Here is a 27,323-nt window from a genome sequence, read left to right as displayed (position 1 = left end):
GTGCTAGAGGTGGTGGAGAAAGAATGGGGAGGGGGGTAATCTTATCAAGGAAGGCTGCACAGTAGGATTTTGAGGAACTGAAGTAGCTGGTTCTGAAGGAGGGAATCTGCGGTAGTAATCTTCCACCATATGCTGTAGATTTGATGGTCAGGGAAACAGGCATTTGAATGATTTCTTCCCTTTGTGTATCCTGGTTGGGGTCCTGAGGATAGTAGACAAACTCATCATCATCATCCTCCTGGCATTTTACTTGAAGGTCTGAAGGACTGTGATCCACACCAAATATGAATCCTCATCCTTATCTACATAATCAAAATGTTCTTCTGGAGGACAGGGGGATACCTTACTAGAAGAGGTTTGTATAGGTAAAATCACTTCTTGTGAAGCTCTTCTTTTAGACTGGGGAACTGTAACCGATAAAACAGTGCCCTGGGCAATTTGCCTCTTCGTAGATACAGAATCGGAACCATTATCCTGAGTTACAGGGAAAATTCATAGACGGTGATAACAATGGAGATGTCAAACAAACCGTCGAAAAGGATGTCGTAGACAAAGTTTTGTCGACGGTTCTTGAGCCAACAGTTTTGAGGTCAACGAAGATAGTCTACGCAGGTCCGTGTTCATAGGCTTCGGCTCCGTTGATGGAGCCTCCGTCGACAAGAGATTTTTGTTTTTCAGAGATGCCGACAGCCGCAAAAACATCTCCAGTAGAGACCTGGACGTTGCCTTGACTTTGGATGAGACTGTAGAAGGAGTGGAGGGCACAGAATGACCTTTGTGATAGGCAGACTCCTTTTTAGATGAGGAGGGCTGGTCATCAGATTTTAAAGAATGGCACCTTAGATCAGCATCATAACAACCTTAGGAGACACCAACTCCCCCTCACTAGCCCTCTTTTTAGAACAGTAGTTTTGAAGGAGGAATCACTATCGTCACCAGACAGAGGATTGTCCTTATTTTTCAACTTCTGTAGCCACAGAAGGAGACGTCCCTCTCTGTCTCACAAAGTTTTTTGAGAGAAGGTTCTGCAGATCTTACAGTCTCTCACCTGATGATCAGGGTGAAGGCAGTAGATACGCTTCTTCTGGGGATCATCCGAGTGAAGTCTGAGTTTCCCACAGGAGTGCAAAGAGACCTCTTTGTAGAACATATGCTGATTTGAAGAAGGAAAACATTCAGTAGGCCAAAAAAGAAAGTACTGAGCAGAGCTAAGGGAGAATCCCTTCACACGACATGCGGTAAAAAATCTGAGAGCCTGGGCCTTTGTGGAGAGGGTTTTAGAGGGTGCTGTCGCCTGATTGGCTGGATTTTCTTTTTTTTACTAGGACAAGATATTAAAGTGAATGTTTTTTCTCTATTAACTTTAACGTTAAAGTCATTACTTACTGCTTTTAATGTATCATGGGACTCCCACTTCGATGACGAGGATTGAATGAATATTAGAAAGATACCCAAATACTGGAAAAACACACTATTCAATACTGACCTGCAGCACCCTCAGCTACTGCAGTACTGGGATTCACAGCGCACACTACTATAATGCGGCAATACGGCTGTGAAGGACCCTAAGCTATCTCAGATGTACTAAAGCAACCCATTCTCCTATTCCCGGACTCGAAGTAGCAGTCATACAGACATGCGGGTAAGTGCAGATGTTTAAACACAAACACATGCAAAGCTACCAATTCACCTCTGCCCTGACTTTCAGCTCTATCTCTGCAAGAGAAAATACTTAACATATTGCTCTCTGCGATTATCAAAGCCTCTTACATGTACAGGCAGTGCCTCCTGAAGAAAAAGAGAGTTAAATCTTGTAGGAAGAACTGTACCCAGAATTATACAAAATGACATTGTGTACAAGAATTTACTAAAAGCTGGTACTTCAGGAAACAAGCTATGTAAAAAAACGTGGTTACTGTAGATACTCACCTCTTGCTTGCAGCGAAGGAAGGTGTGATATTTGTAGTGATGCAAAGAATGGTACAGAGTGTAAAAAGGTATCTTCTCAGCCTCCACCCTGTATTCCTGAAAAAAAACAATAAAAATACCTTGAAGCTAGACACAAATAATTTTTCCATGATTCTGTTTAAAACCTCAGCATTCTGTTAAGCACCCTCTACTACTAGCATTTGGGGGGAATCACCAGGGGCAGGCACCACCCGTGGCAAATCTAACACACAGTGACAAGGTGAAACTATTCTTGCATGTGTTGTTAATAAGGAAATATGGATATGAAATTATTCGCATAACTGAGGTCTGATCGCCCCCTTACACCTCTTAATATTATCATTGACAACAGCAATAATCCCTGTTTATTGCAAAAAGGCTGCATGAACCGCAAGTATGTATTTTGTTGGGAAGAAGGATTTATTCAGACTGTGCTGAATGCACAGTCTGAAATGGTTGAGACATCCTGCCTTAACACATACTGCAATTAACCTCCTTGATCATTATTATGTTCCAACAGAGCTTATTCAGGTAGGCCTCATGTATTCTGCAGGTCATGAAGCTGCAATCAAAACGATCAAACATAAAACATAATTCCACAAATTAAGTTTTATCTACTAAAAAAAGATTTTATTCTGGGTCATAATGAAGTTTGCTGAAAGTTTTTTATTTTTAATAAATGTCTATTAATTTTGTTCTTACAAACATATAGACCATGTTCATACACAGTTACATATCTCATATAGTACAGCTGACACAATGAAGTTTGCTGAAAGGTTATGAAAGTAGGAAAGTGTGTCTATTGTGCCAAAGCACTTATTTATTAGACAACTGCTGAGCTCTTCCGTTATGGAGCTTTGGTGGAGCAGGGTCAATTCCTCTGCTTTGCTGGAACAGTGAGAAGAGGAGTCTTGAATCTCAAAGCATGGCAATTTATTTAATATTAAGCTCCCATTTGTCTTTTGTAATGTTTTGTCACTCGTAGATGATTTGAGACGCATAGTCTGACAAGGATCGCAAACGAGAGAAGAAAGAAGGGGCTTCTAGTCTACCTCCAGCTGCAGGCTTTCCTGCTGCTGCCATAACATATTCTACTTGTGGGTCTTCACTTTCGATAAGGCTGTTTCTGGCGAGACTGTCTTCCACTGATGGGTTTGAACCCTCTTTGCTAGTAGTACTTTGGTTGAGTGGCTTGTTTTGTTGCCTGTAATATTACTTTTTCTAAGCCAGCAGGCTTTAACATTTAGGCCTAAGCGTTCATGCAGTGCATCTTGTTTGCATGGCTGCTAAAGAGGGGTATCCGAGTTACATTCCTTGTTTTGAGACCTGAGTAGCAACCTAGTAATCTTTTTATGATTAGTTGTAAAGATTTTTTTGCTACACTGTTTCTTGAATCTGAAAGAGACTGTAGTTATAGACTCCTTACCTTAGAATTACCCCCAGGCATCAGACTGAATCCGGGGGATTTGTTTTTCATAGCAGTATCCCTATGCATTGGCTGGTGGCATCGGTTGACTCTGTGTCCGTCGTCGGTATCGTGGTCGCCAGGATGAAGTCATGAGGTGTACTTAGACTCCGCCCCTGCGTGCTAACGTCAGTTCTTTAAATTTCCGTGCCAGCCAGCGCAGATCCGGAGAGACCGTGCCCCTTAATCATTTTTTAACTAAACTTTTTCCACTTTTTGTTAACATCTTTTTCGAGTCTTCGACTCCTGGTACACGAGGGATGTCACATCGTCAGACTGGCTTCAAGCCTTGTGACTCCTGTCACAAGCTGATGCCGGTCACGAACCGCACCTCGTGTTTCTTTGGTGTCTGCAGCGCGACCCTGACCCAAAGTCGTGATCCAACTGCAGGGCCATGAACCCGAAGTCTTAGCGGGATCAGTCTTGAAAGCTTTTGGAGGCCCGGCGGTCTGCTCCGCGTCGTTCAAGGTCCCTGTCGAGAAGAAGGTCGTAGGACCGGTCGCGGAGTCGTGTAAATTGAAGCACAAGAAGGCGGCGAAGAAGCATCGTCTCTCTTCATCGTTCTCTTCGCTGGGCCCCACGGTCTCGGCTGGGGGCCCAGCGCCTTTGATGCCAGTGGCTCCGGCCCTAGCGCCATTGGCTCCCCCAAGGATCCAGGTCTGGATCCAGATTGAGGCCAGTTGACCTCACGGTACCTTCCCCGGCACCGATTCCAGTGACGAATCACCGATGCCGGTTGTGCCCCCAAGAGGTTTTCATCTGCAAGCTTAGTGCTGCGGTTGGTGTACACTGCATGCCCCTTGGGGTGTTATACCCACACAGTGTGGGATACAGTTGCGAAAGTGCTGCCACAGTGCCCGGAGGAGGCCCGGGCCGTGCTCACCCACGCAGTTGCTGAGGGTCAAGACCCAGCAAAGTTCACCATGTGTGTGTGGGCTGGATACCACTGACTCTCTGGGTAGAACGGTTTCCATGTCTGTAGCCCTGAGGCTCTACGCCTGGTTGAGGATGTCTGGCTTTTCTGGGGATGTCCAATCCACCCTTTTGGACATGCCCTTTGAGGTCCGTCGCCTGTTTGGTGACAAGGCGGACTCAGCGCTTGAACGCTTCAAGGACTCTAGGGATACGGCCAGATCCTTGTGCCTCGCAGCAACCTCTCGCCCTAGGCAGTCTACCTTTCGCCCCTTTCAAAGGGGTGCCCCAACATGTTCCACCCAAGACCACGCAAGCTACCCAGTCTATGCGTGGCCGCGGACGTGGGACCCAGCAATGCAAGACTGGGGTCAGTCCACCCATACCCCTCCTGCAGCAGCCTCCAAACCTTCCTAGTCTGACCTTTCAGGGCCACCAGAGGCCAGTGGGCGGCAGGATTCGCCATCACCTCTCCCACTGACACAAAATCATGTCGGACAGGTGGGTTTTGCGGATAGTACGAAGGGACTACTCCTTCCCCTTCAAAACTACCACCCTCTCCATGCCATCAACACTCCATCGCATGTCCGAGGATCACTTGGCCAAGGGAGCTATCGAAAGGGTCCCTGTGCCAGAAGTGGGTCGTTGTTGCTACTCCCACTTCTTTCTGGTACCCAAGAAGGACAAAGGCCTGCGTCCTATCTTAGACCTCAGGGCCACCAACTACTTCCTCCGGAAGGAGAAGTTCAAAATGTTATACTTGGCTAAGGTCTTGTCTGCCCTGGACCCTGGAGACTGGATTGTTGCACTGGATTTTCAGGATGCTTATTTTCACATACCCGTTCTACCAGGATCAGAGTCCTCCCATTCCCTTCCTGACAGCCCACAGGAATTACCAACAGATCACGGTAGGCCACGAGCATTTTCAGTTTACCGTGCTCCCCTTTGGCTTCACCAGCGCCCCTCAGGTGTTCATGAAAGTGATGGCCGCAGCTCATCTGCGCAGATCAGCGGTTCCAGTCTTCCCCTAGCTCAACGACTGGCTGTTGAAGGGAGTCTCGCCCCAGGCTGCCATCTCCACCTCCAGACTATGGCGGACCTTCTGCCTTCGCTGGGGTTCACCATCCACATGCCCAAGTCACACCTGACTCCCTCTCAGAAGCTCCTTTTCATCGGAGCAGTTCTGGATACAGCTCGGATTTGGGCCCGAGAAGCAAGTCTGGGATATTCGGGCTATGATACCGATGTTTCAGCCTTTATCCCGGATTTCGGTGAGAATGACCCTGAGGCTGCTGGGTCTCATGACATCCTGCTGGTGGATCATGCCAGATGGCATATGCAGGCTCTGCAGTGGTATCTGAAGTTCCAGTGGGCGCAGCCTCAGGGGAATCTTTCCGATGTCGTCCAGATCTTGGAGGGGACTGCACATCTGTTACACTGTTGGCTCACGAACCAGGATTTGGTCAACAGCAGATTTCTATTCCTTCCCTAACAAGCGTTCACGTGGTGATAGATGTGTCATTCCTGGAATGAGGCGGCCACATACAAGAGACGGAGATCAGAGTCCTCCCATTCCCTTCCTGACAGCCCACAGGAATTACCAGCAGATTACGGTAGGCCACGAGCATTTTCAGTTTACTGTGCTCCCCTTTGGCTTCACTAGCGCCCCTCAGGTGTTCACGAAAGTGATGGCGGTGGTCGCAGCTCATCTACGCAGATCAGCGGTTCCAGTCTTCCCCTATCTCAACAACTGGCTGTTGAAGGCAGGCTCGCCCCAGGCTGCCGTCTCCACCTCCAGACTACGGCGGACCTTCTGCCTTCGCTGGGGTTCACTATCAACATGTCCAAGGCACACCTGACTCCCTCTCAGAAGCTCCCTTTCATTGGAGCAGTTCTGGATACAGAGCAGATTCGGGCCTATCCTCCCGAGAAGCGAGTCTGGGATATTCGGGCTAGGATACCGATGTCCCGGATTTCGGTGAGAATGACCCTGAGGCTGCTGGTTCTCATGGCCCCCTGCTGGTGGATCATGCCAGATGCCATATGCGGGCTCTGCAGTGGTATCTGAAGTTCCAGTGGGCGCAGCATCAGGGGAATCTTTCCGATGTCGTCCAGATTTCGGAGGGGACTGCACGTCTGTTGCACTGGTGGCTCACGAACCAGGATTGGGTCAACAGCAGATCCCTCTAACTTCCCTAACCAGGTGGTGACCGATGCATCACTCCTGGGATGAGGCGGCCAAATGCGAGAGGCGGAGATCAGAGGCCTCTGGTATGAGAAAGTGCCCTCTTACTTGCATGGTATTCCCCACCTTTTTGCTGAATTGCTGATGTTCTTTGATTGAGTGTGCCCTGGGCTCCTGCTAATCAGGTACCCAGGGCCTATGTTCCTTCCCTAAAACTGCATTGAAGCCTAAAACCCGATTGGCATCTCTGGCCATATGTCAGCCCCTGGGAAATGGTGCCACAGATACCCAGGGCACTGTGACCAGCGAAGGCCTCTAAGGGCTGCGCACTTATTGTGCCACCCTTAGAGGCCCTGTACTTGGACACTCCCGCACTGCCTTTGAAGGCTGTGTGTCTTGGTGCAGAACAAAGCGAAGAGTCGCCCTGGCACACATCCCTGTGTGCCATGCCCAAAAACCACTGCCCTTGGCATACATCAGTCACCCTTCTAGCTGGGTGTCCTATGCCAGTGGTGAGGGTACAGGCGCATGAGCCCTGTACTCCTACAGTACCCAGGTCCAATCCTGCTGCCATTAAGAGTATATGGTGCTGGGAGTTTGTCATTCCGAACTCCACAGCACCCTAATGGCAACACTGAAGACTGGGAAGTTTGGTATCAAGCTTCTCAGCACATTAAACACACACTGATGCTGTTGTGGGATTTAATGTAAAATGCACAACAGAGGGCATCTTAGAGATGCCCCCTGAAACTCGACCAACTACTAGTGACCTGACTGAGTGGCTACCTAGGCTGCCACCACCAGACATGTTTCTGGACCCCTGTGTCGGGAGCTGCTGCTTTTGGGAGACTGAAACAATGCACATCCTGGGACGAGGTGCCACGCTTCCTCCCCTAGGATGGGCAGGGTTCATGAAGCAGAACCTTCAACGGCATGCCGCCTTTTTGAGCCTCTCCAGACCTTTTGCTGCTTTCAGCAACTGGTCCCCACTGGTTCTACCCCCCACTTTGGGCGGGAGAACCGTCAGGAAAAACAAGTGAGGAAGAGAGGTGTGTCCACCTCCGCCAACTCCACCCCTAAGGTGGGGGAGGCGAAGTGAAGCACAACCTCAAGTCCCCTCCATCTTGAGGATGGGGGACCCAGCCAACCTGGGACAGACTCCAGCCCCCCTCCTACTGGAGAGTGGCAGAATTGAGGGTGCACCCACCCCATAGAAGGGACCCATTGGTCCCTGCCCTTTAACTACCTGTAACACCCCTAAATTTAGTATTTAAGGGGCACCCTGACCCTCCCTCCTCAGATTCAGAAACAACACGAAAAGAAGATAAGAAGCAGGACAAAAAGCTGTGGAGAGCTAACAAGAGGACGCCGCTCACTGACTTGAACCCAGCCCTACAGTCCTTCCCTCGAACCTTCTGCGAAATCCTGGTGTGTCCTGCAGCCAGCAACCTCAAAAACACCGGAGGACCTGCCTGCCCTCACTTCAAAGACTGAATCTCCTGTGAACACCGGACTTGTTCAAACTGCAGCTTCTGGTGCCAGCCAGAGTCCGCGAATCCAGCCCACTCTGCACCCGTCAAACCCGGCCCGAGCTAGAGTGGAAACACACCACGAGGAGGTCCCCCCGGCGATCCCGACCCAAGATCCGGCGACCCCTGACCTGCCTCAAGCCTCCAGACGACGCCTGCAGCCTCAATCCAGAGGACCACCCCTGCTGAGACCAGAGAGGGGAAGAAAATCCAACATCCCAAGGCACCCCTGCACCAGACGCCCCACGGCCTTGTGTGCCCTAACCAATGGTGCCTAACCAACCCTCAACATCCCAGTTTACCCCTGAAAGTGGTGGTCGCACCTGGAAGATTCTCGTCCCCGAGCCTGCAGTGTTTCTTCGTCCTGCAGGTTCTCCATTGGAAACAACAAGACACCCGCCCTCAAAACAGCACCCTGCACCCGGCCGCCCTAGTGCCGCGGAGGGTGCACCTTTGGTGCTACTTAGGTCCCCAACTTGCCCTGAGCTAAACCCTAGGAGCTTTGCTCCCACAGCCTTGTGGCCTGCTTGCGGGCAGCCACCAACCGGAGACTACCTATTCTCCATATGATAACATTGGGCCTCAACACTCTGCACCCGGCCGCCCTAGTGCTGCTGAGGGTGCAACAACAGTGCATCACTGACCCTGGGAGACCCCGGAGTCTAACCCCAGACCTTAACTCCCACAGTGCTTTACTTACCTGCAAACCGATAACCTGTTTTTCCTCCACAGGATACCATTGACAATTTTCCCTCCAAAAAACGACTAAGTTTGAAGTTTCGAAAACTAAAGATATTCTTAAAAAATCGTACAAATAACCAAATCGTGTTTTCTCACCTGTTTGCAGGACATTTCCCAGTGCTGAATCTAAGCATCCAGCACTGAGTTAGAAAAAGTAACGTAAAAGTAACTTACCTGCAATTTGTTGACAAAGCCTATTCATTTCAATGTACAGCTCCAAAAAGTTTCCAAGTGTGGAGTTTTGAAATCTGAAAATATTCTTTAAAAATTTCACGAATAACAAAAACGCATTTACTCACCTGTTTACAGTAAATGTCCCAGTGCTGAATCTAGGCATCTAGCACGGAGTTAGTAAAAGTAACTTACCTGCAATTATTGAAAAAGCCTATTCATTCCAATGTACTGTATTTGCAAAGGGATGTATGACGTTACAACGCATACTTCATTGCTTCCTCTGGTACCGACCCCGTTCCGCAGCGGCTGTTGTGCCGTTTGTTGCGGAGGGCGGTAACCATTATCCTACACAGAATCCCCACTTCCGACAGGACACGGTCTAGTCGTCCACCGCAAGGAAGGGTATTTAGGCAAAGGCGGACCGGCTGTGCGGCGGACTGTGAGCAGCTCTGTTGGCGCCGCAATTCTTGAGTGCTTGGAATTTCAAAGTCTTGTGTATATTTTAGCCTATAATTTTTAATCTGTTTGAGCTTGGGGATATCTTAACTGTGCACTTTGCTACAATTGAACTTGGGCTCAGGACCTGCATTGTTTGGGCACTCTGGTACCGACCCGTTCCGCCGTGGCTGTTGTGCGGTTTGTTGCGGAGGGCGGTAACCATTATCCTACACAGAATCCCCACTTCCGTCAGGATACGGTCTAGTCGTCCACCGGAAGGAAGGGTATTTAGCCACATATGCACAGGTCGCGCAGCGGACGAGCGCAGCGGGCGCGCCTAAGGCAAGCCCGTCTGCGTCCGTCCGTGGCCGACCGGGGCCTAGGGCCAGAACCCCTGGTGGAGCTGGGGTAGCTACCAGTTACATTCGGCAAGAACTGATTGATTTACGTATTGAGGTCAGGCGCGAATGCAGACATGGACTTGATCCTACTAAGAGGGATTTAGTAAGGGACTGCAAACATTGCGTATTCACATATGACAGTCGCACCCATCCAGAAGGTACCAGTAGGGAACTCAGGTGTGCCCTGTTAAACTGCAGGTCTATAAAGAAGCACAATATGGATGTACGTGACCTGCTGCTAGATAAAAAATTGGACATTCTCTTTGCAACTGAGACCTGGTTAGATGAGGAATCGGACCCTGAAATACTGGTTGCCCTCCCCCAGGGATATGCAGACAGGATAGAGTCTGTGGCAGGGGGGAGGGATTGCAGTGATCTTTAGGGAGACTATTAAATGCACCATTGAGCCTGCGAACATAGCGGACAGTGAGACGGGAGCATTCTCTATAACGGTGTCCAGCAATACCATTATTAAAGGTTTGATGGTGTATAGACCCCCGGGAGGGAGCAGCAAATTTGTGGATAGTCTGATACACAACTTGCTTTCCCCTGCTATGCGCTATGAAAAATTTCTTTTATTAGGCGATCTTAATTTGCATTTTGACGATGTCTCGAACGCTGCGGCCCAAGATGCTCGCCAGGAGTTACTAACCATGCAACTGGCACTGCAGTCGTGTTACCCACGCACCGTTTAGGTCATCATCTAGACCCGATCTTTTGCAATTGGTATGGCGTTAAGGCTGATCCCCCTGTTTTGATGGTCTGGCCTGACCACTTTTTAGTACCTTTCCGTGTTAAAAACACTGTGGGAAGCAATCCTGGGAAAGGAATTGACACTACAAAGAAACAGAGAAAATGGGCTAAATTTTCCCCAGACAATTTTGGTGCTAGCCTGTTACAGGGGGGGCCCCTGATGGGCTGGGTACTAGTATTGATGGAGCTTGTGCGGCTCTAGATAAACGCATTCAGATGGCTCTAGACCAGACTGCTCCCTGGTCTAGTAATGGCCCAGTGCGTCGCATTAAATCGAACCTTCCCGGCTCCTGCGCTCATTGGGCGCAGGCTTGCTCTCGATCCCTAGGATCAATAGGGCAAGAATGGGCGGGAGATCATTCCGCTCCTTGGCGGTACGTAGATGGAACACTCTCCCACTCAGGCTACATGTGGAGCCCTCGGAGGCGGTGTTCCGGAGGGAGCTAAAAACCTTTTTGTTTCCCAAGCCTTAATTTTTTCGACACAGGGCTTTTCCTGTCTTCCCGGGTGCTGCTCATCCACTGATAGCGCGGGGACACACTGGCAAGTGTAACCAGGCGCTTTAGAAACTCAGAAATAATAATTTACAACGCATACCTTTACAACGCATTTTTTAAAATGCAACATCCATTACAACACATTCCATCACAACGCATGCCATTACAACGAATATTTAAAAACTACCTTTACAACGCATTCTATTACAACGCATACTTCCTTTACAACGCATACCATTACAACGCATACCATTACATTGCATGTATGGTAAGTATTGGATAGTGTAGGGGTAAAAATTACTATTTTAACTCCAGGGGGTTGCAACAGTAGGTTAAGTGTTGGATAGTGTAGGGGTAAAAAATACTATTCTAACTTCAGGGGGTGCAACAGTAGTGTAAGTGTTGGATAGTGTAAGGGTACTATGCGTTGTAATGGTATGCGTTGTAATGAAATGAGTTGTAATTGTATGCGTTGTAGTGTCATGCGTGGTAATGGTTGCGTTGTAATGGCATGCGTTGAGAGGGATGTTGCGTTGTAATGGTAGTGCGTTGTAAAATTTGCGTTGTAAAGGTTGTTTCCCTTGCTAAGTGTTGCATACTACTGCTCCCCTGTAAATCAATCAAAGTACAATTTCAATTTCATTTTCAAACTGTTCTATATCCAGTAACTTATTACTGAAAAGTATTTAATGCTTACCTGCACCAGAATTGCTTGGCTCTAAAAATAAACAACAGTATATTTTTATACAATAACAATCGGTCTAGAGTTCAGTTCGAGTGTGTGAATTCATTTGCAGACTGAGTGTGTGCATCAAATGTTTAACACTGTCCTCTGATACTGCCTTACTTCTCGACCAAGCTACCACTATTAGAGAGTAAGGTTCTATCTAACTTTAACCTCTGCCAACCTCTGGGGACACTTGGACTCTACACACTATACCTCATTTTGGTGTAGTATATATAGAGCCAGTTTCTTACATCTGGTCTCCGGCGGAGTCCGGGCTACACATCAACCTTCTGGAGCTTCGAGCGATCCATCTCGCTCTGAAGCAATTCCTTCCATCTGGAAGAGTATTACCGGTGTTCACGGACAACCCCACGGCCATGTGGTATTGCAACAAACAGGGCGGGGTGTGGTCGAGAACCCTATGTCAAGAGGCCCTTCGCCTTTGGACAAGGCTGGAACATCATGGTATATCCCTGGTGGTTCAACACCTAGGGGTTTCCCAGAACGTTGGGTGGACAACCTCAGTCACCGGTGCATAATGGATCACGAATGGCATCTTCATTCTGAGGAGGTGCAAGGTCTCTTTCAGCAGGGGGGGATCCTTGGTTAAATCTATTTGCCACCGAATAGAATGCACAATGTCAGCAGTTCTGCGCGTTGGAGTTAACCATTTCTACCCAGAGTGCTGAAGAAGATAAAGGACGACCCGGCCCAAGTCATTCATGCGGCTCCGGACTGGGCACGAAGAGTCTGGGACGATGAGCTCCTGAGCATAGCCATATACCTTCCGATCCGACTGCCTCTTCGAGAGGATCGTCTGTCGCAGCAGATGGAGATGGTCCTCCACCAGAACCTGTCCAGCCTCCACCTCTCCTTGCGTGGAGATTGAGCGGCGACAGTTGACAGACTTTGACCTTCCTCCCAAAGTCTGTAATATCATCTTGGTAGCCAGGCATCCCTCCACTAAATTGTTTTACGCCGGTAGATGGAACAAATTTGTGTCACGGTGCACAGCAAAGGATTTGGATCCCCTTTCTGCCCCTCTTTCAGAGGTTCTCCTCTTCATTCTCTCTTTGGCCAAGCAGTGCTCTGCTTTGGGCATCCTTAAAGGTTATCTTTTGTCCATTTCCGCCTTCCTTCACCTTCTGATCAGCATTCTCTTTCTTTTTAAGTCCCCTATTGTAAACAGATTTCTGAATGGAATTACTCATTTTTTCCCTCCTTCTCCTTTTGCAATGCCCAAGTGGGACTTGACGCTTGTGCTTCCTTATCTTCGAGCCACTGCATAATTGTCCTCTTTCTTTAAATACTGCTTTCCTGCTTGCCATCATCTCTGTTCGCAGGCTGAGTGAGCTTCAGGCTCTGTCTTCCAAGCCTCCCTTTCTTACTGTTTATCCAGACAAAGTAGTCCTTCGCACTAGGTCCTCTTTTCTGCCTAAAGTGGTTACCTCTTTCGAAAAGGCCAGCCCCTCATATTTCCCATCTTTTTCCCGCCTCTGCACCCTTCCAAGGGGGAGGAGAGACTCCCAACATCTGGACCCAAAACGTGTGCTGTCCTTCTACCTTGATTGCACTAAGAATTCCGGGTGGAAGATAAACTCTTTGTGTGCAAGTACATGGATGAGGTTTGCTGTTCAGTGCAGGCCTCCATCCATTTATTGGCAGCCAATCATAGCGGCTCGCATATTGTGATCTGCCTAACGAAGCAGGTTGTTTTAACACCCAATGCAAGTGTAAAATTTGGGATGAAACCTATTAAGACATATTAATTTTGCATTACGTTCCCATTTGCAAACCAGTTGGTGATCAATCTGCAAATTCCTGGTTTGTGAATGGGAACCGTAGAGCAGGCCTATGTCCTCATTCAAGTGTGCAATGCAATCACTATCAGTTGTTGGACCGCTTGGAGTGTTTATATGAAGAAGCCAGATACTGTAATTATGGTTTTTCAGCTTGAAGCTGTTCTAGATTCATATGCTTTGCCCAACTCTGCATTCTTGTGGTTGGGCCTGCAAGTGTTCTTATTGTAAAACATTTAAGGTGTGAGTGAGCGTCAACATAGGTGGTGCTTTAGCATGATGTCAATCCTACACCCACAATGCCCCTATGCATTTTAGATTCTTCCCTCCTTCCCGCCTCCCTTCCATAAACCTCCTTCAATGTGGAGGCAGGAGGGTCGTATGTGAATCTAATAGAGCTTGAAGCTGCAAACCATAATTAGACTTAAGTAACTGGTTTCTTCTGCTATGTGAAATCTCTTCTCGAATCACATGTTTAGCACAGACTATGTAGCGGTACTACCTCCATTGGGAACATTGGTTCAGTAAGAACGTAGGGTGTTTTCTTATGGCCAGCTTATGTAAGCTGCATTTAACTCACTTACCATTCTTAATGATGAGATGGTCACTAAGACAACTGTCTTTAATGTAGGGTGTTTGAATGTGGCTTTATGCATGAGTTCAAATATTGTATTCAAAAGTTCCCCTTGTACCAAATTGAGATTCCACTGTGGGGAAGTACTGCCAAAGGATCCCACCAGCACAGCAACTGTCGCTCACGTCTCAGGTAGCAACCTCCTTTAACTCTAATTTAATCACATTCCTTCACCCCAATTGATCTCACCATACACTTGTATTAGTCTTGGACACACGTTCTCACATTGCATGCTCCATTCCCTATCGAATCTGCTTCCATCCCATTAACTCTCAGTTAGGTACAACGCTTGTGTAGGTTTACTTTGTGGCGCTGAGCACACAGCTGAAATCAAATTTCTCACCTCTTCCTTCCATTAAAGTCTACTTGTCAAAGTTAACTGTAATGTCTTTAAGTACTTAATTAAAATGCTCCAACAACTAGTTAGAACGGGAATGGTAAAGTGATGTATCTACGTGTTTCACCCACAATGTACATGTACTCCTCAAATTCTCTCGGCACCAGATGCAGCCAATTATCCCTTACCATTTACTGGGGATCACTGTCCTGATTAAAATCCTCTCTAAAACATCTACTACGGTCTGTGAAGTAATATTGTCCAAACGATTTCTCCTTTGGCCACCTCAAACTAAAATCCACCACTCCACTGAAATATTTTGCCATCTCTCCATTAATCTCAAACAGGCTTAAGATGATTAGGGCTAATTTCCACCATGAACAATCACAATCGTCTACTGATGTGACAGAAAAAGTACTGTGACTTGTTATACAGCACACACACACTCAGTATGTTCAATACTGCTCTGAAAAAAAGTTTGCTAAACATTCTCCCTCTCTCTCTTCTTCATTGTCCTAATGCCAATGTGTCTCTTATGTCCAAGATGAAAGATGAAAGAAGAGAACTACAATTGGTAATGCTCTTTCTAGTGGTATTCTCTAACCAAAGATTCTTCATCTTAGATTTTTCCCATGGAGCCAGATTGGATCTGGAACCTTTTCTTCAACAGTGCTCCCATGCGTCACTAGATGGTGCTGTAAGGCTCTGTACCACCCCAGTAGTGAGAGAGCAGAGCTTCACATTAGCCTCCCCTGCCCATAGATTTCAGTTTCTTTCTTTTCCCGTTTTGCACCATCAGCCATGCAATGTGAACAAATATTTGTTTCAGTGTGTTGATTACTAACTTGGGACCTCTTAGATCTTAGAAAGAGGCCACTCCAAAGAGTTTTGAGGTGGGATGGAAGTGAGGACTCTGTGGTTAGATAGAGTATTCACCAGAAAGATTATACACCAGAAACAGCATCCACTAGAAAGAGTGCTACCGAGGGTAAGTAAAACATGTTCTTCAGATCAACTGCAGATTATTTACCTTTGAATAGATACCAAAGCAGTACCTCCCCAAGTGGTGGGATCAATAGAAGAACAACTCCTGCAGAGCAGGCAAAGTGCTCTTCCCACCAGACTTGGCTGTAAAGGCAGTAGTCCTTTGTGACCGTATGCAATGACACCAACATCGTGGCCTGCCAGATAATGAGGGCAGGCACTGAACAAGCTAAAGAAGTAGCAGCAGCCTATGGTAGGATGGGCTTCTGACCATCTCCAGATGACCTCCCCCGCAGGGATTATCCATCACCACACTAAGGTCTAATTAGGTAAGAGAGAGGAGCCTATCACTGGACCAATTTCAGTCAAACAGCCACCAGTGCAGATCATGAGCTGTCTCCTCCGAGATGTGGATGACATCTGTCAGACTTCCTTGATGCTGAGCCCACTGGAACTTTTTAGATTCCAAGCAAGAGCTAACGTGCAATCTGTCATAGCTTACAAGGAGAATGCAGGAAAGTAAGAGCCAAATAGCCTCAAAGCTGATCACACAGTGATCCAAGAGAAAGGCTGAAACATTGGGATCATTGGGACCTGTGGAAAAGGTGGCGCAGATGCTAGGGTGCCTGAATCTGGACTATGGGGGTTCACGGTTCGATCCCCGCTGCCGGTGGCAGGTTAGCCCAGCACCATGTGACTCTGGGCAATAGCTTGTTTAACCCCTTGCCTGCTGATGACGGAACCGCTCCGTCATCAGCTGCGGTGGCGCTGTGCTGGTGACTGAGCGGTTCCGTCATGGCCCGCTCGGCGCGAATACCGCGCCTGCGCTGAGCGTTCCATTGAGCGGGGCGGGCCATGAACCGCTCCGTCATAAGCACAGCGCCACAGACGGAGCGGTTCCGTCACCAGCATGCGGCCGCCCCGCCCCCTTAGCACTGCGGCGGAATAGCCACCGTAGTGAAGGGGTTAATATTCCCAAGGGCCACCAGCGCCGGGACACCTCTCCCGAGGTAGCTGTGAGCTTTACAAATGCTGGTATGTTATTCATTTCACCACAGTCTGAATCTCCTTGACTCATTGCAGAGGAAGGAAAGCATGGAACTGCACTGTGCCCAAAATAGCTGTAATGGATGGAAGCCTCTGCAAAAAAGTTAGATGCAAATTCAGCTCCTTGACAGTGAATCCCAATGATGTCAGGCAGCTCACTATCATCTGGAGGTTTTCTAAAACAGACTGTGGCAAGCCGCTTTCAACAGCCAGCCAGCAAGGAATGGAAATCCTGGTATCTCCAACCGTCAAAAGTGGGTAATGACCACCACCTTCACTTTGGTGACCATCCAAAGGGTGCTGCTGAGGCTGAAGGGGAGCACCATAACTTGGAAATGCTATGCTTCTGTCCTAACTTGAACCACAGATAAGGTCTGTCGCGGGCTCCTTGGCAGTTAAGATCTGGCCCAGCTGAGCGTTTTCAATTGTCCTTCCGCAGGAAGGAATTTAGAGGCCAGAGGTCCAAAATAGGCCAGAAGTGTGCATTCTGCTTGAAAATCAAGAAATAGCAAGAGTAACAACCCTCTTGTATTTTTGAAGTCCGGTACCATCTCAATAGCACCCTTGGAGATCAACACCTCTTGCAGAAGAATGGAAATGTGCTTATCTCAAATTAAAGTGGGGGTGAATATTTGGTGGGGCAGCAAGAAAAGCAAGGGCACAGCCATGTTGAACAATCCACCTTTGGATTCCGGAGTAGCGTGCTACTTGCCAAAAAGTGCCTCTATGATTTGTAGGAGGTAGCAAATGCTATATAAATCCAATTATAATAATCACCAACGTGAGAGGAAATGATGGAACCTACCCCCTCACTGGATGGGCATGTGCCAATTAAAGTGGATTGGTGGCTGTTGCAGCAGAAGAAAAGGAATGCAAGGACTGATGCCAATGCTCCCCATGTGCTGTCTGGCAGACTTAAGTCCAAGACCTCAAGTGGATTAGGGTGATTGCTGTACTTTTTGGGAAGCCTGTTTCTGACTATAAGCCAGCCTTCTAAAATACCCTGTGAACTTTTTGAACTGGTGTGTAAACAGATTGGCAGGGGTCAACAGACCCAAGGATTGTACCGTAGATCTACTTTTCTCAAAACAATCTAACTCAGAGTCTCACCGAAAAGGCGGAACACATCAAAGGGCATCTCTATGAGGAAGGCCTGTAATTCAATGAAAACTCCTTGGAATGCATTCTGCGCAAGTCAGCAAAGTAGAGAACTAGTGCTGACCGCCCTCCACAGGCAATCCTCAGAATCTAGACCATTGGGAATAATATATTTGGTGCTTCTTGTCCTTTATGACTAGTCTGAGCCAAAGAGAAGGTAAGATGTTCCAGGACTGCTGGCCATGTGTATAACGAATGACCCAGTAAGAAAACTGCATTTGCCAATTGCAATGCCTGACCGGTGGAGGAAAACATACAAATGCAAGCCTCAATCCGCTTGGATTCTCTGTCTGGAAGAGTGATTGGGAATGAATTGGGAATACATTTACTGATTGAGGCCTGAACCATAAACCTCTCTATTGGAAGCTTGGTAAGAAAATCAGGGTTACCAGGAGTCGATCGGTGATGTCTGGCTACCTGCCTATTTACAGGTGTGCAAGACCAGGGAAAACAGTGGCCATCAAGGTTTCAGTGAGGTCCTTGTTAAAAAGCAGTAAGAACTCAGATGAAGCTGGCAAAATTCTGTCTTCATATTCCTTTTGGTCTTGACTGAAGGCAGTTGAAATCCAGAACATCAGCTGCCCTCCGGACGATAACTGTAAACAAGGTACTTTATTTTGTTAGTGGGCTAAGTTGTGAGTCAACCATAAGTCAGGAGAGGTCTCAATACCACTAGCCTCTTGTAAATCCATGTTGAAGGTATTACCTGTATAGTGAGGGGGGCGAAAGCAATCCACACCATCATTATCATCCACATACTAGGGTTTCCCTTACTCTGAATCGGAGCCAAAAAGATAATCGGAGACTCAGCTGGTGTGAACACCTTGGTAGAAGCATTGGGTCGGAATCGGAACGTATGATGACTGGTTACGCTTTTGTAATTTTGTAGTGCGAGATCGGTCACAATCAAGCCGAAGTCGGACTGCGTCAGATATCAGTATCAGTACGAGATCCTCTTCTATCCCCATCAGCATTGCTACTGGTGTAGACATAGAAGAGATTTGATGCAAATCTCAGACGCAAAATGAAGTATGTACAGGTGTTGGTACGGCGCTCGTATTGGGGCCCAAGGGGTCAGATAACGCTGATTTGACAATGTTTTGCTATTGCCATATGCCCTTCTGGCCTGCACCGATAATATCGGTTGTCTTTATCACTATGGCTTTTTTCTCTCTGCTTACAGGCCGAGTCAATTTTGAATGGTTTATGCTAACCTTATTTTGAGTTTTTCTTGATGTTAGAAACATTTCCTTTGTGCATAATGCAGCATTCTCCACTCCACAAGCTATCAGCACAGCCTTTTCTAAAATGGGATCCTCCATAGTTAAAAGACGTTCTTGTACTTTCCTGGAATTAAGACTCTAAATGAATTGGTCCCTTATAATTTTTTTCTGTAAATCCTTCGTAATTATACGCTGTCGGCGTTTGTAACCTTTCTAAAACAACTTCTTCTTAGGACTTTAACACTAACATTTTCATTATGCGACACGTTCATCTGCAGTAGTTACATCACATTCCCTTACTGGTACCTCTACTTTCAATTTACATAAATGTTTGAGTGCATTACTACACTCTAGACCTAGATAACGCTTCAATAATGACACTCAGAACAAATGCTCTCATCAATTGCTTCCAATCCCTCTTTATATTGTTGCAAGTTCAATGGAAGACACTGCAAGAAACAGAGTCGGAATAATGATGCTAAACAGAATAATGTTCAACAAAGATCAATGCCCACACTCGCTTAATAGTGAAGTGTCTTAATGTATCTAGGCAATATACAGGCCTAGTTGTTGGAGCCAGAACAAAAGATTCTGGTGGTGTGAGTTGCAGATATGAAGAGACTCTTGCACAAAATGGTGTTCATATAAGAAACGCAAACAGCGGTGAGACACACCATCTAGTAACCTCCTTTTTAGAATAACGTAATATTATTAAATTAAAAATAAATATAAAACTTTATCCTCCCAGGGTGGCACCATTGTGCGCATCGGAGAATGTTTATTTCAAAAGAATTGTTTCAATCTGTTTTGATATTTTGAACACAATAGTCCTATTACTCATCCTTTGCTTCATCTCAATCTAAAATGGTCCTGCCATGCAAATCGGAGAATGCAATAAATAGGATTCAGCGCACGTTTTTTCAATCTATTAAAAATGAATTCAAAAGCATGATAACGCATCTTGCAAGGTGAGCTGCAACCGCCTCACACTCCTTACCAGAGTCGATCCCATAATGGGAGGGATGATGCGACTTTCATCCAATGTGAAAAACACAGTTGATGGACAGAATGTAGAACAATGTCATACATTCACCCCAGTACAAGGATCTGGGCCTAAATCCATTGTTTTTTTGCACTCCACACCACCCTGGGTGGGCTGGGTATACTCAGACGTGAGTCCCAGGCTCTCCACACCACTGGAGTCAAGCTATCCAGGCTGAATGAAGGCTGACAGCCAGAAACCGGTCCTTGGATGCTTGATTCCGGTCTGGGAAAGACATGGCTTGGTAGTTCGGACTGGACTGTTCCCATGAGGCACAGGGTCAGAGCTGATTTGCGTATAGCCAGTGTCTAACCCAGGGTGGTGTGGAGTGCAAAAAAACGATGGATTTAGGCCCAGATCCTTGTACTGGGGTGAATGTATGACATTGTTCTACATTCTGTCCATCAACTGTGTTTTTTGCAAATTTCATCCAATGTGAGCATAGGTATTGCTGTGAAAAGGAATTGCACTTCACTTATGCGAGTAACTTCCCTTGTGCTACTCAATCTGAAAACGACAGGATGGAATAACAGGTGCTCCTCGTCCTAAAATTCATCGTTGTGGAAGGCTAGCAAGTTAGACTTCTGTTTAGTGAAGTTCAGATCAACTCATAGCCATTAAAGAAAAGACAACTTTCCAAAGGTAGATATAAATCTCTTTACTGGTGCAAGTGTAAGCCTGAGGGATTCCACCAGCACAGGCACCAAACAGAAACTGTTGCACATGGAACACCACCTCAGGGTCCCATCCAAACAGTCCATTAACACGTTCCATATTCCATGTAATAGCCATCTATAACGAATCAGCAACAGTGTAGATGTCTTGTAGTTAGGTTTTAGCACTTCTGCATATGTATTAAAGCAGGGTAGTTTGATGTTGAAGTATGCCTCAAAGTTATATCCTTCGTTTTCTGCAACATTAAATAGGGTCCTACCATCAAATCAGTACTTCACAGCGAGCAAGTACTTGGCCACTGATGATATGCATTCTGTGGCTTTGTCAAAGTCATTAGGTCTACCTAACAAATGAAAATACAATCCAGACCTACTGGCTTTACCATTTTGTATTTTTTTTTATCTCCTACATGTGGAGTTGGGAGGTCCTCAAAGGTTGACAAAGCCTCTTCTTAGATCCTCTAGACTTCTCAAAGCTCTGCTCTTTGATTTCTTGACACTAAGTTTCTTCCAGTCCGCCTATACTTCACGTTTGTACCCTGTCTTAAATGTCATGGAAGAAATCTTTGAGAATGGAAGATACTTCTTTCACAGTGTGGAGTATGATAGGTAGACAACACGTAGAAAATGATGGCATTTGCCTGCTTTTCTCTTTCAGAAAGATCAGTCATAATTATAGAAAATCAGTTCAGTCTCTAATGAGGTTGAGTGAAAACAGAAAAAAATATATTTGGGAAAATAATTTCTGTTGACAAAGTCAGAATGTGTGCAGAGTCAGGTGCTCGCAAATCCTGACCACAGGACTAATGAACGCAAACCGCCCATACTGCTACTGCAGGGGATAGTGAAATACTGGTGCAGCTGATTAAAGGAGCAGTGCAATTTTGCATCTTTATCAGATCGGTTTTACTCCATTACACCTTCATCAGATCGGGTTTCCTCCATTACACTCAAAAGGTTTGAGACAAATGGTTCTTGTCCTTAGATTTTCACTAATTCAATTTCTAGATTTAATTAGCTTTTTAGGTGAACACATAATTGAAATTCAGACACTACAGCCTGAAGAGAGGTGGATAAAGTAAACTACTTCCAACCCGTCAAAAAGCCTTTAAACATATGTGTAACACACACAGGTGAGACTATCTAACATTTAGCACTTCAATGAACAATGCCATGATGGAGAACTGACCTCCAACTGTAAATATCAGGGCAGTGCAGCTGCTGATTCCTTTTATAGTGCCTAACTCATCTCCAAAATACTGCAGCGTTCCTGACCCCAACTACATGCATTGCATTTTTTTATTATAAAAAAAACAAAACAATTAGAAAGTCCTAGTTTGCAAATATAGAATCTTTCCCAGCGTCAATTGAATTGTTTTTGAGGAAAAGATACATCTACTTATTGATCGTTTAAAAAAAATGCGATTGAGTTCCACACATGGACAAGAATATAAATTGTTTGCATTATTAATGAAGATCTCTAGAAGTGGAAGAAAATGAGTTACTAACCTGTAACTGCAGTTCTCCAGTATTGATATGTTTCATAGATTAAAATGCTTGAATAATTCCCTGTTGAAGTGTGAGTCCCATAGTACCATAATAAATCAGTTTGTACCACTGTAATAGGCCACATTGGTAATGAACAATTGCAGTTACCGGTAACTAATTTTCTTCTCCAGTATTGAATCTTTCATAAATTCACACGCTTGAATCAGAACAGCAAAATGTTTTGTAATTAAACTTTTGTAAGATAAATTCTCATGTAGGATGGTGGGTAACAGTTTAACATCCAAACATCATAATTTATATTATATGTGTGTATATATGTATATAAATATATTTATAACAACAAAAGGTAGCAAGGGGTCAAAACAAACTAAGTAAAACCCTGTCACCACTACTGTCGGTTTCCCTTCAATTGGGACTCCACAGGCGTGATTAGGTTTCCAACATCTGACCAGTCCACTGTGGGTCCACATTTTGTCTCTGAGGGCGACTGATCCCAGATGATGAAGGGCGGAATCGAATGGTGACTGATGGGAACTTTTTCCCTCAATGAGACTAGTGACATCAAGTCTATCTCACTTTACACACACTATTAATTCTTCTCCTTAACTCTCCTGAGCCACCATACAGGGTTTTACTTAGTTTGTTTTGACGCCTTGCTACCTTTTGTTGTTATAGTTGTTGTTTGGGATAGTAGCATATTGGGGTCGTTAAATTATCCCTATAGACCCTCTCCCCCCTGGTTATTTGATTTTTTTTAAATAAATATATATACACACACACACAGAAAAAAAGAAGTGCCTGTAAATAATCATAAATGAATACATACCGGCACAGAAAGTCACCTTATTGGAACAGATGTCTCAACACTGCCTAGCACAATGCTGCATCACTGTGCTGTGCCAATTCCAGGCTGTAGTACTATGTAAAAGTATGGGTTCTCGTCCACTTTGCAGCAAAGCATATTTTCTCCAGCGGAACGCCTGCAAACAAGGCATCCGCAATGGACACTGCCCTCATCAAGTGTGCCTTTACCGTGAGTGGTTTACCAGCCTTTGAATGGCAAAACTGGATGGCAGCAGAAATCCACCTTCTAAGATTGCCTTTATGACCTGTGTACCCTGTCGAATTTGCCCATAAGATACTAATAGTTGGCCAGTTTTACTGTTTTACTAAGGTGCTTAGTACGATGCAAAGTACATATTTAGGCATCTTTTAAAGTCAAGCATAGGGACAGACCTTTCTGCTGGAGATCTTGGATTTTAGAAACATTTTCTTAGTATAATAGTTTTGTTCAGATGGAACTTTGGGAATTAATTTTGGCTGAACCTGGCCCTGGTTCATCGTCTAAAGAGCTGGTATTGTCCGTAGGCGAATGGGATTGGACTCCGATGGTAGGAGAAGCTCAGTGTACCAGTGTTTCTTGGACCACTTGAGAGCAATCAGGCTGAGGCGACAGCGTTCCACTTTCATTTTGCTGAGAACCTTCGGTACTAGTGGGAAGGGGGAAAAGCGTATGCATAGATCCCAGACCATCTGATCAAAAGGGCATTCCCCCACGACCTTGGGAGTGGGTACAGGCTGGTGTAGAATTGGAATTTGGTGTTCTTGCTGGTTGAAAATAGATCCAGTGCAAATTGCCCAATAATGAGAATATTTTATTCAGCTCAGACTGATTCAATTTCCACTCATGACATCAGTCCTTGGTTCTGCTGAGTGTGTCCGCAAAGGTGTTTCTTGTGCCGGATAGGTGCTCTGCTCTTAGGGAAATTTTGTGAGTCATGATCCATCCCAGAGGTGTTGGGCTGCCGGGGAAACCGCTAGCTATCTTGTGCTAGTTTTCTTGTCAACATAATGCATGCTGGTTGTATTGTCTGTACGTACCAGCACGGACGACCCTGCTAACCTTGGTAGGAGCGCTTGCAAGGCAAGAAAGATGGCTTTCAGTTCTAGACGGTTGATGTACTTTGTTTCCTGAAGTGCCGACCATTTACCTGGGATCTGTAGGTCTAAGAAATGACTGACCCAGCTGTCCATGGAGGCATCTGTAGTTCTGATGAAGTCGGGTATTTGTGGCAAAACCGTCAGGCCTTTGGAGAGATTGAAGTTCTGGGACCACCACACTAGTGTCTCCACCATCGGTGGAGTGATGTTGATGAAGTTTTCTAAGGAAGCTTCTGGCTGGAACACCGGTTAATAACGTTCCTCTTGTCACAATCTCTTTTTCAGGAGTGCAAAAGGGACAACGCTTATTGCAGAGGACAGCATTCCCATCAATGATGTGTACAAGCGCACTGAAGCAATATTTATTCTGGAAGGATTGCCTGCCAGATGTGCTAGCTTTTTTTGGCTGTCCTTCGAGAGAAAAGCTTTTTTTTGGATTGTACCAATGTTGAAGCCTACAAACAATATCCTCTGTTTTCGGAGTAATTGTTGACTTTTGATGGTTGACAGAGAAACCACTGTGAAAGAGAGTGAGCCAAGCTTTTGCGGCTTTGGAAGCTTGCAATGGTGTTGGAGCTTTGAGCAGCCAGTCGTCCAGATAGAAAAATTCCTGATGAACTTGGTTTTTGAGTGGGGCTGCTATCAGAGCATGGCATTTGGTAAAAATGCAGGGAGCTGACTTGAGGAGAAATGGGAGGACTCTGAACTGGTAATTGGTATCAGCTACGGTAAAACAAAGATATTTGCAGTGTTTGGGCTGTATGGAGATATGGATGAATGCATCCTTTAAAGTCCAGAGTTGTCATGTAATCTCCTTGATCTGGAGATGCAGGATGTCGGAGAGAGTGAACATACGGAAGGATTGTTTTCGCAAAAGCTTGTTCAACTTCCCAAGGTCTAAAATGTGTCTCCATTTCCCCTATTTCTTTTTAATAAAAAAAAAAAGAGTAAAACCCATACCCTTCTGGGTGAAAGACACTTTTTCGATTCCTCCCGTGGCAAGCATGACGTGGGCTTCTTTCTTAATTAAGTGAAGAAGAGGGGAGTATGCTCCCCCTGGCGGTTTCTTTGGTGGTAGTTGGATAACTCCAGGGTATGGCCATAGGTGATGAGGTCCAACACCCATCTGTCTGAGGTGATCTGATGCCAATGGAGGAGGTAATTGGTAATGTTCCCACACACGAGCTGAGAGGAAATAGAAGTAGACGGTCCCTGATTGATGTCACTGCTTACAACCGATGTCTGGACTCTGAGGAGTGTTCTTCTGTTGAGATCCTTGTTTTGTACATGCGGTTGTGGGTGGTGGGCGGCATAGCTGCTTTTGATAAGGGGCTCTATATTGAGGGTGAAAGGGCTAATACTGTTGAGAGCCTTGGTATCCTCCTGTGTAGGTTGAAAAACCTTTTCCACGTGCCCCTCGAAAGGGTATCTTTCTGAACTGCAGCATACCAAGTGACCTGGCTGTGTCTGTGTGAATGTTATAGGACAATAACGAATATGCTACTTACTAGTATGCATCTGTTCTTGACATGTAAGGGCTGCTGACATTCATATCTGTGCATAGATCGCCGCCTAGTGTTGGGTCCGGATGATTGCACATTGTTGTCCTGGAAGAGTCTTCGAAGTATCACGATATGGGTGGCTCCTCCCCTGGACTACAGTGCGCATGGGCATCGACTCCATCCCCAGATTGTTTTTAGCCATTGTGGCCAAGATGGAGTGAAACTCAGTGAATGATGACCATGCTATGATTATATATGTGAATACTGCAGCTGCTACAGGCGCCGGGGAGGAGGGCGGGCGATATGAATGTCAGCAGCCCTACATGCCAAGAACAGATGCATACTAGTAAGTAGCATATTCGGTTCGAGGCATGTGGGCTGCTGAATTCATATCTGTGCATAGAATATATAGCAGTCCCTCCATTAGCGGCGGCCGCCCGTGCCAGCTGCAGCAGTTTGGAAAAGTGTCTTGAGAACAGCCTGCCCTACAGCTGCCTGCTGTTTGGAGTGCACATCTACACAGTAATGTTTAGTAAATGTGTGTGTGGTAGACCATGTGGCTGCTCTACATATGTCCTCTAAGGGAATGTTTCCAAGGAAAGCCATAGAGGCCCCCAACTTTCTGGTGGAGTGGGCTCTTGGTGGAATGGTAAGAGTGCGTTTTGCTTTTGCATAGCCGATCTGGATACATTTAACGATCCACATAGCAATACCAGCCTTGGAAATAGGGTTACCTTTGTGGTGTGGCGCAAAGGCGAGAAAGAGCTGCTTAGTTTTTCGAAAATCCTTGGTCCTATCAATGTAATACATTAGGGCCCGTTTAACGTCAAGGGTGTGGAGCATCCGCTCCGCCAGTGACTCAGGATTTTGAAAGAAGACAGGTAATTCGATTGTTTGGTTGATGTGGAACTGAGACACAACCTTGGGCAGAAACTTAGGGTTAGTGCGGGGCACCACCCTATTGGAATGAATTTGGATAAATGGCTCTTGGATTGTGAGAGCTTGCAATTCACTAACCCTCCGTAGCGATGTAATTGCTACGAGGAAAGCCACTTTCCATGTCAAGAACTGAATCTCGCAGGAATGCAGTGGCTCAAAGGGAGGACCCATCAGTCTGGTAAGAACCACATTGAGGTTCCACTCAGGAGCTGGTGGAGTCCGTGGCGGAATGACTCTTTTGAGGCCTTCCAGAAATGCTTTGATGGCAGGTACCTTGAAAAGTGAAAGGTGTTGTCTATTTTAGAGATACGCGGCCATTGCAGACAGGTGAATGCGAATGGAAGTATAGGCCAGATTACACTTGTACAGATGGAACAGGTAACAGATGATGTTCTGAATAGAAGCATCCAGCGGGTTAATGTTGTGGTTTGCACAATAAATGACAAACCGCTTCCATTTTGCCGCGTAGCAGGCTCTAGTAGTGGGCTTCCTCGCCTCCCGAATGATGTCCATGCAATTGGGAGGTAGGTTCAGGTAGCCAAACTCTAGGAATTCAGGAGCCAGATTGCCAGGTTGAGCTGTTGCGGATCTGGGTGCTGAATGTCGCCATGGCTCTGCGTCAGAAGGCTGGGTGTGAGATGTAGCCTTTGATGCGGTACCACGGACAGTTCCAGAAACGTGGTGTACCATGGTTGGCGAGCCCAGGTTGGAGCAACCAGGATGAGAGTCATCGAGTGCTGCCTGAGTTTGCGTGCCACCAGCAGA

At 46.2% G+C, this 27,323-nt stretch overlaps 1 protein-coding gene across 1 annotated transcript in view; it reads right to left on the bottom strand.

The window, feature by feature from the left end:
• PRR12 (proline rich 12) overlaps positions 1–27,323 on the bottom strand; it is a 514,104-nt gene that overhangs the window by 7,814 nt on the left and 478,967 nt on the right. The window contains exon 13 of the mRNA XM_086930126.1: positions 1,930–2,025. Coding sequence (XP_086786252.1) covers positions 1,930–2,025 — 96 coding nt within the window. The remainder of the gene's footprint in view (positions 1–1,929; positions 2,026–27,323) is intronic.

This window comes from Lissotriton vulgaris, chromosome 7 (genome assembly GCF_964263255.1).
Source record: "Lissotriton vulgaris chromosome 7, aLisVul1.2, whole genome shotgun sequence".
NCBI classification, from domain to species: domain Eukaryota; kingdom Metazoa; phylum Chordata; class Amphibia; order Caudata; family Salamandridae; genus Lissotriton; species Lissotriton vulgaris.
The sequence above is the reverse complement of the archived record's forward strand: the minus strand, read 5'-3'. Positions and strand labels throughout refer to the sequence as shown.